The sequence below is a fragment of the Pseudophryne corroboree genome, chromosome 4 (genome assembly GCF_028390025.1).
Source record: "Pseudophryne corroboree isolate aPseCor3 chromosome 4, aPseCor3.hap2, whole genome shotgun sequence".
Taxonomy (NCBI): Eukaryota; Metazoa; Chordata; class Amphibia; order Anura; family Myobatrachidae; genus Pseudophryne; species Pseudophryne corroboree.
Genome location: NC_086447.1, coordinates 494,387,005 through 494,401,454, shown reverse-complemented (window position 1 = coordinate 494,401,454; position 14,450 = coordinate 494,387,005). Strand labels below are relative to the sequence as shown.

Sequence of the window (14,450 nt, the reverse complement as noted above, 5' to 3'; positions counted from 1 at the left end):
TATTCAATTATAAACTGCCTTTTCCCCGCATGGTAAACCAAGAATAGTGCACGCTAACCCACTGATTCCGTGTAAACGGTGCAATCAGTGTGTTTCTCCACGCAGTAAAATGCAGACTTTTCTTTGCTGCAAGAAAAAAAATCCTATCGCTGGTAATTAGCGCACAGGGTTCCTGTAGCTAGTTGAATTTGGCAGCGCCAAAAATTAGCTGGGGGGTAAACTCATAGCTAATAGAATTGTGTTCATTGAATGTAACTTATGCAGAAATTCTGAAAAATTCTAAATGGGTCACAATCTTTCTAACACCATTGTACCCGAATGCTGTATATGCACATACTGTATTGTAGACTACAAAAGAAAATGTCCTTTGTACATAAAAAGAGACCATAACATTGATTTATCTTGTTACAATGGTACCTGCCAAGAGGTGGGATACATTAGGCTACAAGTGAACAGTCAGTTCTTAAAGGTAATGTGTTGGAAGCAAAAAAAACGGGCAAGTGTAAGGATCTGAGTGACTTTGCAAGGGCCTATTGTGATGGTTAGACGACTGAGTCAGAGCATCTCCAAAACAGCAGGTCTTGTCAGGTATTCCCAGTATGAAGTGGTAAGTACCTACCAAAAGTGATCCATGGAGGGTAAACCAGCGAGTGTGTGGGGAGCGAAGGCAAGTCCGCCTGGTCCAATCCCACAGAAGAACTAATGTCCAACAAATTGCAGAAAATATTATTGGTGGCTATGATAGAGAGTTGTCAGAACACACAGTGGCAGTGTATTGCTGGGAAATGCTGGTTCCTGCCGTATTCGCTGATGGCAGTGCCCTCTTTCAGCAGAATAATACTTAAAAAATATTTATTGCTGTTTCTTTAACCATGGTTTTTCCCTTACTTTAGGCGTCGGTCAGAAAAGGGGTGCTGCCATTAATGCTAGAAGAGATTTTGAAGACTCGAATAATGGTGAAACAGTCCATGAAAGAATATAAACATGACAAAAGCCTTACACGGCTACTTGATGCCCGACAGCTGGGACTGAAATTAATTGCCAATGTCACATTTGGCTATACTGCTGCTAACTTCTCTGGGAGAATGCCTTGTGTGGAGGTAAGAAGACACGTTTATAGGATCATTTGACCATTTAATGCAGCATGTGGCAGGAGTTATTTACAAATGCCATCTCAATATTGCACCCATACGTTACCCGTTCTGCACAGTATTGGCCGTCCTAGAGTGGTGACACAGAGTTCAGTGAAATGCTGGAAGCTCTCATGCTGAGAATGTGAATTATGTATTTGAAATGATTTTTGTTTTGTTACAGAATAGACAAAGGTTTTTATGGTGACAGTATAAGCAAAGTACACATCTTTATGTTTTATATCCACAGAAGGCATACATGTTGTAACTTATTTCTGGGAGTGCTCAATGAGTGTCTACTCCTTTTGTCTGATGTTTCCTTTTAAATTAAAATTTCTCTTACGTCCTAGAGGATGCTGGGGACTCCGTAAGGACCATGGGGTATAGGCAGGCTCCACTGGAGACATGGGCACTCTAAGACTTTAGATGGGTGTGAACTGGCTCCTCCCTCTATGCCCCTCCTCCAGACCCCAGTTAGATCCTGTGCCCAGAGGAGACTGGATGCACTGCAGGGGAGCTCTACTGAGTTTCTCTGAAAAGACTTTTGTTAGGTTTTTTGTTTTCAGGGAGCACTGCTGGCAACAGGCTCCCTGTTTCGTGGGACTGAGGGGAGAGAAGCAGACCTACTTTACTGATAGGCTCTGCTTCTTAGGCTACTGGACACCATTAGCTCCAGAGGGTCGGAACACAGGTGTCGTCCTCGCTGTTTGTCCCGGAGCCGCGCCGCCGTCCTCCTCACAGAGCCGGAAGATAGAAGCCGGGTAAGTATATGAAGTAAGGGGGGCGTGGCCACGGCGGCGAGCGAGTAGGCAGCAAGTTAGTGGAGCTCCCTGGACAATTGATCCTGTACCTATCCTGGGGCCCCTTCTGAGGCTCTTACTCGGCCTGGACCTGTGTGCTGTTTGCGGGGAGGCGGCGGGCGTTACCTGTGGACCCTTGCCGGAGCTTCCAGCCTGCGCCAGCGGCCGCCCGACTCTTCGGCCTAGGCCGCCAGTGGATCCCCGGGCTCAATTTCTGCTGCACTGCCGCGGGCGCGCACACGGACCCGCGGTGACCGCCGAACACTGATTTCCCCAGCGCCTGGGGTGAACGGCGCCCCTCACCTGCGCCCACTGGACACCCTCCCCGGTCACTTCTGCCCCTCTGGGGCCCGGAATTGAGCTCCTTGTGCAGGGAAGGGAGAGTCTGTAAAATCCGGCGGCCATCTTGGCTGCAGCTTGCAGCATATATCCTGCTTGTGTGGCTCTGTGCATTCGTGGGGACTGCAGGGCTGAAAGATTTGCTCTGGGCACAGACTGTCCTGTCTTCTGCTGAACACTAAATATGATATATTATTATATTGCCTTAGGTCCCTCTGCCCCCCCCCCCCCCCCTCTGCTGTATTTTCCTGTTGGATGCCCTGGAGTGCTGCTGACATTATACCTCCTCACTACTGCTGTGCCTCCTGACACTGAATACTGGTACTTTGAGTGCTGCCTGAGCCTTGTCACCATGGTGAGGGGTGGTCAGAGTGCGGCGGCGGCTAAGTTGGAGAAGTTTGCCCGCCAGCCTGCTGCTCAGCCGACTCCCCCGGCTGGGGCCGACTCGGGTGCGGACGTGCAGCCACCTCCTCCTTCCATTCAGCAGGTCCTGGAGGCCATAGCGGCCAGCGAGCACCGCCTGTCGGACAAAATGGAGAGGGTGCAGTGCGACCTATCATTACTTCGCCAGGACGTTCAGCGGGTCCGGGAGAGAGTGGGCGAAACAGAGACGCGGGTCTCTAATTTGGAGGACCTCAGCGGCTCCCTCCAACGGTCTATCTGCGGTTACACAGCAAGTCTCTACACTGCAAACTAAACTCCTGGATATGGAGGGACGACTTCGCAGAAATAACGTGAGATTTGTGTACCTGCCTGAAAAGGAGGAAGGGGCACATCCTGAGGACTTCCTTGAATCCTGGTTGACAGAAGCGTATGGCGCTGAATCCTTTACACCCCAGTTTGCGGTGGAGCGGGCGCATCGGGTACCGTTCCGGCCTCTGCCCCCAGGCGCACCGCCGCAAACATTTATAGCCAAGTTTCTACACTATAAAGACCGGGACTGTGTTTTACGCCTTGGCTGCACGAAGGGCCCCCTGATTCGAAATGGTGTCCGGGTGTCAGCATTTCCGGATTTTGCAGCGGATGTCCAAAAAGACCGGGCCCAGTTTCTGCCTGTCAAGCGCGACCTGAATCTCCCCTATTCGATGCTGTTCCCCTCCAGGCTGCGTGTGGTGGCAGATGGGGAAGCTAAGTTCTTCAGCTCTCCGAGGGAGGCGGCGGCCTGGCTGGACAGATATGCTCCGGGTGCCCGCCAGCTGGCTCCGGACTGACGCCCAGTTTCCTTTCCACATGGGCCTACAATACGCAAGTATACGTCCGGGGAGCTTCCTCTTGTCATGGTTGTTCCGGACATTGTTGAGCAGTGATTTTACGTACGGTATTGGGGTTTTCTTTTTTTCCTCTGGATCTGTTTGCTGCGCATAGCGCTGTCGTAGGCTTGTTGGACTACCAGGGTTAGAGTTTGTTAGGGATATGTGTATGCACAGTTCGGGGAGGTATACGGGGAGGGGGGATGTTGTTTATTTTTCTGCTATGTTTTTATTTCTGTTTCATCCAGCTTTTTGCTTTTCATATGATTACCTATTATTATGCGAGGTGATGTTGAACTATTCAAGGGGACTTGGTTTCCAAGGTGGCGCTCTGCAGGGGCGGGTAGATGCCCAGATAATGCTGCTGATTGGGTTTCTCGTTCACCTTGTACGGTCACAAAGTGCTGTGTCTCAGAGTGTACATGGGAAGACATGTCTGCCTTGATGATTTTGGCATGGAACGTCCGGGGCATTAATAATAAAGTAAAGTGGTCGCTGGTATTCAAAATGATTAAGAAATATGGCCCGGACGTTATCTGTCTGAGCGAAACTCATCTAGAGGGAAATAGGCTGTTGTCGCTCCGCAGGCCTTGGGTGGGCTGGGCGTATCATTCCTCTCATTCCTCCTCTACCAGGGGGGTATCGGTTATGATAAGGAGAACTGTACAGTTTGAATTGATCACGGTAAATACAGATCCATATGGCAGGTTTGTGTTTATGGAATGTAAGATGAACTCCCGTGCTTTGTTCATTCTGTCTGTTTATATCCCTCCCCCATTTTCGTATGATGTCCTGCAGAAAGCAGCCTCGTTTATTGCTTCATCCCCCCATACTCCTGTTATTTGTCTGGGGGATTTTAATAATGTGCTGGATGTCTCTCTGGATAGATGGAGGTCCTCTCGAGATCCGGGGGCGGGGGGTGGCCGTCAACTTCTCACTCTAAGTTTGCGGATTTTATAGATAGTATGCAGTGGGTGGATGTCTGGAGGGTTCGGTACCCTACACTTAGGCAGTACTCATGTTTCTCCAGTACGCATGGCTCCTTCTCCAGAATCGACCTGGCCCTGGTCTCGCCCGAGCTCCTATCTAGTATAACGGATGTTCATTATGAGGCGCGAGGGGTATCCGACCACTCGCCCATGTTGCTGTCTCTCGATGTGGAGTGCCGGAGGGGACAGTCTTACTGGAGGTTGCATCCATCCTGGCTGATCCAGCTGGGAGAATGCCCGGATTTAAAGTCCAGGTGGGAGGGCTTTTTTGCGGATAATGTGGGCTCGGCTCCAGTACATGTTGTCTGGGATACATTCAAAGCATATCTACGTGGTACGCTGATTGGCAAAATTGCTACCCGCAAGTTAGAGTACAGAGCGACGGAGCGACAGCTTGAGTATGACTATAGGGATCTAGAGACCAAATATTTGGCGGAGGGCACCTCTGCGCTAAAGGTACGGTGGCTGTTAGCTAAGGAGGCTTGGCTGGCTCACCTTTCAGATAAAAATGCTCGTTCCCTCTTGTTCAGGGCCACTAATAATATATATATATATATATATATATATATATATATATATATGCAGGCAGACAGGCCAGGTAGTTTATTAGCTCATTTGGTGCACTATGACCGTCCTGGGAATACGATAGTGCAGATGTCTGGCCCTGACGGCTCCATAGTGAGCAATACCCCCGACATGGCGCAGATGTTCCTTTCGTACTTTAAGGAGGTTCATGACTCTCAGTTGACGTGCTTCGAGGAGGATTTAGACCTATACTTGTCCAATATACCCCTTTCAAGGATTCCCCCTGAGGCTAGGGATTCTCTAGACGCGCCTTTGACTTTAGAAGAAGTGACTGCGGCGATAGGAATGTGTCCCGGTGGTAAGGCTCCGGGAAGCGATGGTATTCCCACCGACCTGTACAAACAGTATGTGCAGTTCTTTGGCCCAAAACTGCTTGAGATGTATACGGATATATTTGCCACTAATCAACTTCCTCCCTCAATGTCCGAGGCCGTCATTATAGTACTGCCAAATCCCGGCAAGGACCCCAAATTTATGGAGTCTTATAGACCAATCTCCCTTATCCCTACCGATGCCAAGATCCTCGCGAAAATTCTTGCGGTTCAGCTTAACTTGGTCATTACATTTATAATACACCAGGATCAATCTGGCTTCATGCCAGGGAAATCCACGTCCATTAATTTGCGCAGGCTTTATACTATATTGCAGGCTCCACACGATTTCCCCTCGGACGCGGTTGTAGTCTCGCTGGATGCGGCTAAGGCCTTCGACAGCGTTGAATGGTCCTATCTGTGGGGAGTCATGAAATGTATGGGCTTTGGTCCTAATTTCGTACAATGGAGCAAATTGCTCTATCAAAGTCCACGCGCCAGGATCTTGGTCAACTGTTATATATCCTCCTCCTTTACCTTGACTCAGGGCACCAGACAGGGATGCCCCCTTTCCCCCGCCTTGTTTGCCATAGCCATCGAGCACCTGGCTTGTTTGGTTAGATCGCACCCGGACATTGGGGGAGTTGTTACGGGCCCCTGCACTGACAAAATAGCCCTTTATGCGGATGACCTGTTGCTATTCCTACATGACTATGCCGTAGATATGCCTGTAGTGCTGCAGGTCATAGAGACCTTTGGCGGCTTCTTTGGTCTCCGTATAAACTGGTCCAAATCATTTATAATGCCCATCATGGGCTTTCCTCCCCGAGTCCCAAAGATTTCCCTGCCGCTATGCTGGATAGGCCAGTTTAAATACCTGGGGATCCAGGTTACTAATGACCCCTCGGACTTTATACCCTTGAACCTTGACCCTCTCGTACACATGATTGTACGCAAGTCAAGGGCCTGGTGTAAACTCCCGCTGACAATGACGGGTAGGGTTAGCCTTATTAAAATGGTAGTTTTGCCCAAGTTACTGTATGTTTTCTCGCAATCCCCTGTGTACATCTTTCCGGCCTTCTTTAAGAAATTAAACAGTATATTAACATCTCTGATATGGGCCAATAAAAGGCCTAGAATAAAGTTGACTACCCTTACTAGACAAAAAGTAGACGGGGGTTTGGCCTTGCCTCACTTCCAAATATACTACTATGCGGCCCACTTAGCTCACATTGGCATTTGGTTACGGGGAGGAGAGGAGGCTGATTTATGTTGGGCGTTTCTCAGGTGTTATTAACCTCACCTTTCCCCGGCGCAGGTTTTGGTGGGAGGGAGCGCTTCCCGACTGTCTCCTCCTATTGTTTTTCAGGCCATGAAGATTTGGCTGGCCTTGACAGGTATGCTTGGGTATGATGGTATGGACCCGGATACTCCCCTCTGGCACTCCGCATCGCTTCGTGAGATGGGGTCTTTGGAGGGAGCGATGGTGTGGGCCCCTTACTTGGTGACTTCCATATCCCAGTTGTATAGCAATGGTGCTATGAAATCCTTTCAGCACTTAAAGGAGGAGTTTGGTCTCCCAAACTCTTACTTTTATAGATATCTGCAGCTCCGGCACACCTTACAATCACAGTTCGGGGATTCTCCCCAGGTGCTCCTCCCCTTCCCCAGTAAGACCTTTTTATGTTCACTGGGTCGGGTCAAGGTGATCTCCTTCACTTACTCGTACCTTCTTACAACACTTCATGCAGACCCGCTCTCGAACCTTCGGGAGCGCTGGGAGCATGATTTGGGCCCTATAGATGTGGAGGAATGAGAGGTCGCACTGGGGAACCCGAGCCAGGTTACCAAATCACTACGGTTCCAACAAATTCTACTCTTTATATTACATAGATCATATATGACGCCGAACAGGTTGGTTAGATTCGGGTTGGTGGTGCTGCCACTTGTCCTAAATGTGGGACTGTTGACGGATCATTCTGGCACCTTGTGTGGGAGTGTCCATCCTTGCAGGTGTTTTGGGCGGGGGTCGGGTCGATTCTGGAACATACGGGGATACTGAGAGGTATGCTGACTCCGGGATTCTGCATTTTGGGGGTGGGAGGGCTTGTATGCTCATAGCATTTGCGCCCTTGCCAAGGTGTGCATTGCGCGGACATGGATGGCCCCACATTCTCCTACGATGTCTGCATTTAAAGCCCTGGTTAACGACACTGTATTGAATGATCGGTGTATATATATATATATATATATATATATATATATATATATATATAAAAAACAATGCTCTCTCTAAACACGAAAAAATATGGTCCTTCTGGATTAACTCTATATACTCCTCCCCTGCACTTAAGCTTTGAGACGTATTGTGCCTTTATGATGACCTGGTTATCTGGGACTTGTATAAACGAGCTGGGCCCCTCTCCCGTATTTTACATTGCGTGGATATTGTACCCCACCTCGCACAACTATGAGAATTTAGGCTGGATGGTTTTGGTTTGTTTTATTCTGTTTATGTTTTATGTTTATTTTTATTTTTTGTTGTTTTATTATTTTAGGTATTTTTAGTGTAATGTAGGCCATATCTGGCCTCATAGTTGGGGGGTTTATTGAGTTAGTTTGGGGAGAAATTTGAAAATGTTCCGCGAGTGTTTTGACATTAATTTTTAGATTTCAGAAAAACTGTTTTTGTGGGTTGACATTAAGTGGCCTTATGTCTGCCGGTCATGCTTAACCTCTGTGTATATGGTTTGGTGGGGCTATATAATTGTACATGTTGTATAACATCACCTGGATTTCCCGGTGTACACTGAAATGTTTGTATCATTTCCATTCTTGTTGAATAAAAATACTCTATTCAATAAAAAAAAAGTATATGAAGTAAGAAGACAACAAAGGCGGTAGAAGACTTCAGTTCTTCAGAGAGGTACCGCGCAGCGGTCGCGCTGCGTGCCAACGCCCCAACACAAACACAGGCACAGCAAGGGTGCAGGGCGCAGGGGGGGCGCCTTGGGCAGCAATAATTACCTCACATAACACTGGCACCATTGTTAGATACTGCGGAGGCAGTATATTATAAAACCCCCGCCAGTATAAAAAAATAAGTGGGACCGAAGCCCGCCGTCGAGGGGGTGGGGCTTGATCCTCCAGCACTAACCAGCGCCATTTTCTCCACAGCATGCTGCAGAGAAGCTGCTCCCGGACTCTCCCCTGCTAAACCAAGTAACAGGGGACAAAAAACGAGGGGGGGCACATTTATTTGGCGCAAATCATATATATAAAAAAGCGCTGTATAGGCTGGGACTGTGTTTTCAGTGTCTAGTGGCGCTGGGTGTGTGCTGGCATACTCTCTCTCTCTCTCTGTCTCTCTCTCTCCAAAGGGCCTTATTGGGGGGCTGTCCCCATATTCATGTATCCCAGTGTGTGTGGGGGTGTCAGTACGTGTGTGTCGACATGTCTGAAGCGGAAGGCTCGTCTAGGGAGTGTAAACGCTGATTTACATACAGGACTAAAAGCAACACTTTAAAAAGACATTTCATACACTTTAAATGAAGCCGCTGCTGCCGCTATACTTAATCCACAATCTATGTACTAATTACACCATTAGCGTACAGAGTCCCATACCGTGTACGGACTTTGCATACAAACGCCGCGCTGGCTGTACAAAGTTACACAGTGAACCCTTAACAGATATGCATGCGATAGTAATACACTTTAAACCTTAGCAGGGAAAGGAAAACACGACACCAGATTTGTATTTAAACTGCTGGGTTCCGACACCACAGCATATTATTACTGAAAGGGGGTTACAATCACAAAGCAATACAATACAATAGAATAATGGCTACAGTCAATGGTACATACTTGTTTGAATTTCGCTGCGCTTCCCAGTCTGGTCCTCGGTCATCTAGATAGATAACTTTGTGAGTCTTGAGAGAGAGAGAGAGAGAGACCAGGCCTGCAGCTGGCTCCTTTTATACAATCTTCCAAAACTTAACACAATGGATGCTGTAATCTCTTTGTCCATTGGACACAGGGATTGTCATTTACAGTACAGGAGAGGTCATAGGTTGGTTTGAATAGGTGGGCGATGTCTGTTCAAGATGCACTTGTGGGTGGTCTCCTCTGGGTTCCCGCCGCATACCTAATGTACAGTAAATACAGTTTATATCTATATTCTGCTCCTGCACATAACTATTCGCAGGAACATGCGATCTTCTGCAAACCAACACCGGAATATTACCCTTAAAATACCCTACAGCTGGATACCAAACACCACCTTATAACCTTGTTCTGTCCCCTCCTATCCTGTAAAGGTGAATCCCTTTGTTCTGATACCATTTAAACTGTTGTAACTTGCTGGTGTGATGCAGGGAGACTATGTGTACATTGTGCACTATTTGGATTAAATATGTAATGTGTTTTGATAGCTTTTCCATGCGTCCACAAACCCTACCGTAAATACTCATACCACGCGCTAATGCGCAGGACCGCGGGAGCGACCATACGCAAATTGCGAATATGCGCACGCACGGCAGAACAAGTACACGCACGGAGGCCATCTGTGTGTAGTTTGTACATGATGTGTGTACTGCAATATTTTTCGACTTTGACAGTCCACCCTTTAGCAGTCACCAATAACTGCCACTACCTAATCAATAAACAGAAAAATATCTATACAATATCTACAGAAGCTTGGATGGTCGAGGGAGAGTTGTAGGTGGGAAATGTATGACCTAGTGGAATAGTAAAAGCATGTATGTATGAATCCATGTCTGAGGGGCATGTATCATCGTGCCGTATATGTTCTACATAAGCTTCGAGGTATTGCGAAGTATACATTAAATCCTTCTCATCCCGTATTAAGGGTCTGTAAATGGGCCAACAAACACTAACGAGCTCTTTTCGGCTTCTTGTTCCAACAAATGGGGTGCACATTTAGTTAATGATACATGGATGGGGAAACATATGTGAGTGCTAGTATATGTGGATATCACCTGTCGACTATGTGTGCCATTAGCTGGAGGTTGCAGAGATGAAGATAAGGACACATATATAAAAATGCATTCACATAAACATTTTGGGTAGGGCTGATGTCTTTTCCGGATGGATGTATCTGGGCAGAGGGGGAGACAAAAGAAAAACGGGTGAAAGAAACAGGCCATGAAATTCATTTGCAATCCTTATAACACTGTCTCTATGGATGGGTCGTAAATTAAATCTGCTGCTATAACAGCGCCCTCGCTCCTTAGACTTATCAAATTTGTACCGTGCTTGCGCCGCATTATAATTTGAACACACCTAAATATCGAACCAATAATTATGACGACTCCCAAGATACAAAGGAGAAACTTCCCAACACTCATAATGACATTCTGAGCCCACTCTCCTAAACCTGAGAACCATTTGCGTGGGTTCAACCATGAGACCCAGCTGGTCAGTTCATTACTCACAGTCGCTAAGGTAAGGTTGTGCTTCCTCCTGAACTCCCACTTCAACTGCAAGATATCGTCCATCTTTTGATCGATAATCTCCGTTGTGTCATCAGTGCTGTTTGTAATATAAGTACAGCACTTCACACCATATTGAGTTGCCAGAGTAACACAGTACTCACCTGTCACAGCTGTGACATAATTAAGGACCATTCTGTGCTGAATCAGTTCCTTCTTGTAAGCTTGTAACTCCCTTCCCGTATACCTGAAGGTGTCGTCCTACATCTCAGTGATATCATCTATCAAGTTCGCTAGCGCATGGATATACCTATAATTTATAGTTCCTCTGGCAGTACGGGTAATGTCTAATGCGAGAAGGAACTGAATCCCGGTGGATTCGTGGATCAAATCAGAGGCTGCGTGCTCTGCCCTATCTATGAGGTGTCTCTTGATGATGTGTTCGTAGTGAGTATGAGTATAAGGAGCCTGAGCACTGCGGTGAACGTCTTTCATTTTATCATGGGTTATGGTCATCACCTCTGTTAGTACTCTCCCAATATAACACAATCCCTCTGAGCTCGGGGCAAGCCACTGGTACGCCTTCCTCCCACATATGAAATAGGCATCATCTGGGAGAACATAGGGGACAAAATATAACATCACCATATTACAAATTTTCCAAGTAAAGAAACCAGTCCCTAGTTCTCCCATCTGCTCAGTACAAGTATCGGGCTGGATGATATGAGCACAATACCCTGACGATACTTTTCCAACCCACATGGTCTTGCTTCCACGGGTATACCTATACCGGAAATACCCCCCACTGTTGGCTATTTGGCGTACAAGTTCAGAGTCTATGGGTATCCTATCAGCTCTGTATGAAAAGGTCAATGTCTGGTTATTCCATGTCACTTCCCAATTTCCCGGTTTTCGGTAATTGGAAATCTTAAAACACAACAAGGACCTGTCTACATGATACTGGTGGAGCTTCAAACTAGGGGGCCAAGAGATATTGAATTTCTTGTCCACCGGTCTCCCACCCCGTAATTCGAGTGCCTCATCTATTGCTAAAGGGTATGGTACTAACCCTGACTTACTCTGACCTTGTGGTACTTGTGAGCACACCCAGCATTCTGTCTGGTTTAAGACCTTACCCACTAGTGAGTGGTAATCACTCAACGGATGGCGGTCAATGTCGATATTAAGGTTGGACTGGCATCTCTGGATGCACCCATCCTCTACTATATTCTCACAATTCCTACAAATACAATATTCATCAGACAATAACCCCTCACAGTGCCTCCGAGCTCCCTGACTACCAGAGCGCTTACTGTTGCCAGCCTTTACTAAAGTGATGTGCTGATCCTGATATCCTACAAATTCATACTCGCCATCAGAACCCATTCCAGATCCCTGCTCGACCCCTCTGGGACCCTCACCAAAACAAACTGTCCTGATCAAAACAAGAATTACTAACAGAACCCTAATTGCAGTCTCTTGTGATCGATCCATTTCGTTAGGGGAAAGGAGGAAAATAAGAAGGAGAATAGAAAGGAAAATTCAGGGGGAGGTGAAAAAAGAAAAATGGTGCGACAACCGTTCTAGATCTTGTTACTCTCTGTGCTCAGATGCCCTTCAACAGTCCTGCCACTCAACTTTCCCGGAACAGACAATCCAGTGATGCGAGATTCTCTACACTCTGCTCTTTGTCACGAGTTCTCTCCGGGTCAGCGACCTTCTTGCAGTGGGACGAGTGGACCCAAGTCTCTCTTTCGGCGACCTTTAATGCTGTCGTGCTGGTTAACAAGACTTGGTATGGTCCTTCCCACCTGTCTATGAGGCAACCTGAGCGTAAGAAATTTCGAATCATCACATAATTACCAGGCTCAATGTCATGACAATTACTGTTCGGTAGGTCAGGGATCACCAGCTTTAAATTTATTTGGTGATTTCTCAGCTGCTGGCTCATCCCAACCAAATATTTCACAGTCACTTCATTATTACATTTCAAATCATCCTGGGGGTCTATCATTACATGAGGTTGTCGACCAAAAAGAATTTCAAAGGGTGATAAGTTAAGGGGAGACCTGGGAGTGGTTCTGATGCTGTACACAGCAATCCAGTTTCAGCCATTAATTTGCTCAGCTTGTTCTTAATAGTGCTGTTCACTCTCTCTACCTTTGCACTTGCCTGTGGACAGTACGGAGTATGCAACTTGCTATTCCCATCAGTTTGCACATGACCTGAAAGACTTCACCTGTAAAATGGGTAGCCCTGTCACTTTCAATTACTCTAGGGATACCATATCTACACACAAATTCCTGCACAATTTTCTTTGCAGTGAACGTAGCAGTATTTGTGGCAGCAGGGAACGCTTCTACCCAGTTGGAAAATACATCAATACAAACTAACACATATTTAAAATTCCTACAGGGTGGTAACTGTATGAAGTCGATTTGTATTACCTGAAAAGGTCCGTCTGTAGGAGGGATATGGGATGGCTCTGTTGGTATTGTCTTTCCAATATTCTTCCTCAAGCAAGTAAAGCATGTCATTGCTCTCTTACCTGCATGAGAAGAGAATCCTGGCGCACACCAGTAGGTTCTTACCAATTTGCACATACCCTCTTTGCCCAGATGAGTCAGTCCGTGTGCCGCCTCAGCTAGGCTTGGAAGATATGCTATGGGGGCCACTGGCTTACCTTGTCCACCTGTCCACAGTCCTGAGGACTCCTGGCCATACCCCTTTGCCCTCCAGACTGCCTTTTCCTGTAGGAAACACAAATTTTGCATTTCAATTAACTGTTGTGTGTTGATCGTGTTAAATGTCATCAGTGATGTGATGTCCGTTTGGGGGTGCTTGCTGCCGATTTAGCAGCTTCATCTGCCCGGCTGTTACCAAGTGAAATTGGGTCTTGGTTGTAAGTGTGTGCTTTGCACTTGATAACAGCCACTCTGGTTCCTGTATTGCTGTCAAAAGCCTTTTTATGTGGGACACATGCGCTACAGGTGTGCCAGCTGCCGTTATGAAATTTTTGAGGCGCCATAGGCCCCCGAAATCATGCACCACTCCAAAGGCATACCTAGAATCTGTGTATATATTAGCTGACTTACCCTTGGCCAATTCACACGCTCTGGTTAGGGCGACCAACTCAGCAACTTGTGCTGAGTTATAAATAAAAGACTTAATTGCGCTAGAATGGGGGTTTAAAAGCAGCTCTATTAAAATTATATACTGTAAAAATAGAAATAAAGAGCGCTTGTTAGAAATATATATGTGTGTGCGCAAAACCTGTGGAAAAAATAATGGTTAGTATGATGTTTACAGCCCTTTTAGGACTTTTTAAGGACCGGGTTCCAAATGAGCAAAAAAGGATTTTTATAATTCCTATCTAACCCTATCTAAATACCTGTCAGGCCGTTATGGTGTTTGGAGAGCTTCCACATCAGCGTGCAGTGGGATCCCTCTGTGGTGTCCGCTCTCCACTGTTGAGATGTATTAGCGGCTGCTGGCTCAGATTAGCGGCTGGTGGCTATAATTAGCGGCTGACAGACGGCTGATTCCCCGTCTATGTCACGTTGTTCATGGCACTCACAGTTTGATGGAAGGTGCGG

The 14,450-nt window shown here is 46.9% G+C and overlaps 1 protein-coding gene across 2 annotated transcripts in view; it reads left to right on the top strand.

Annotated features, from left to right (window-relative positions):
* Window positions 1-14,450, top strand: part of REV3L (REV3 like, DNA directed polymerase zeta catalytic subunit) — a 372,405-nt gene that overhangs the window by 249,885 nt on the left and 108,070 nt on the right. For both annotated transcript variants that reach the window (XM_063917144.1, XM_063917145.1), the window contains exon 25: window positions 894-1,100. In XM_063917144.1, coding sequence (XP_063773214.1) covers window positions 894-1,100 — 207 coding nt within the window. The remainder of the gene's footprint in view (window positions 1-893; window positions 1,101-14,450) is intronic.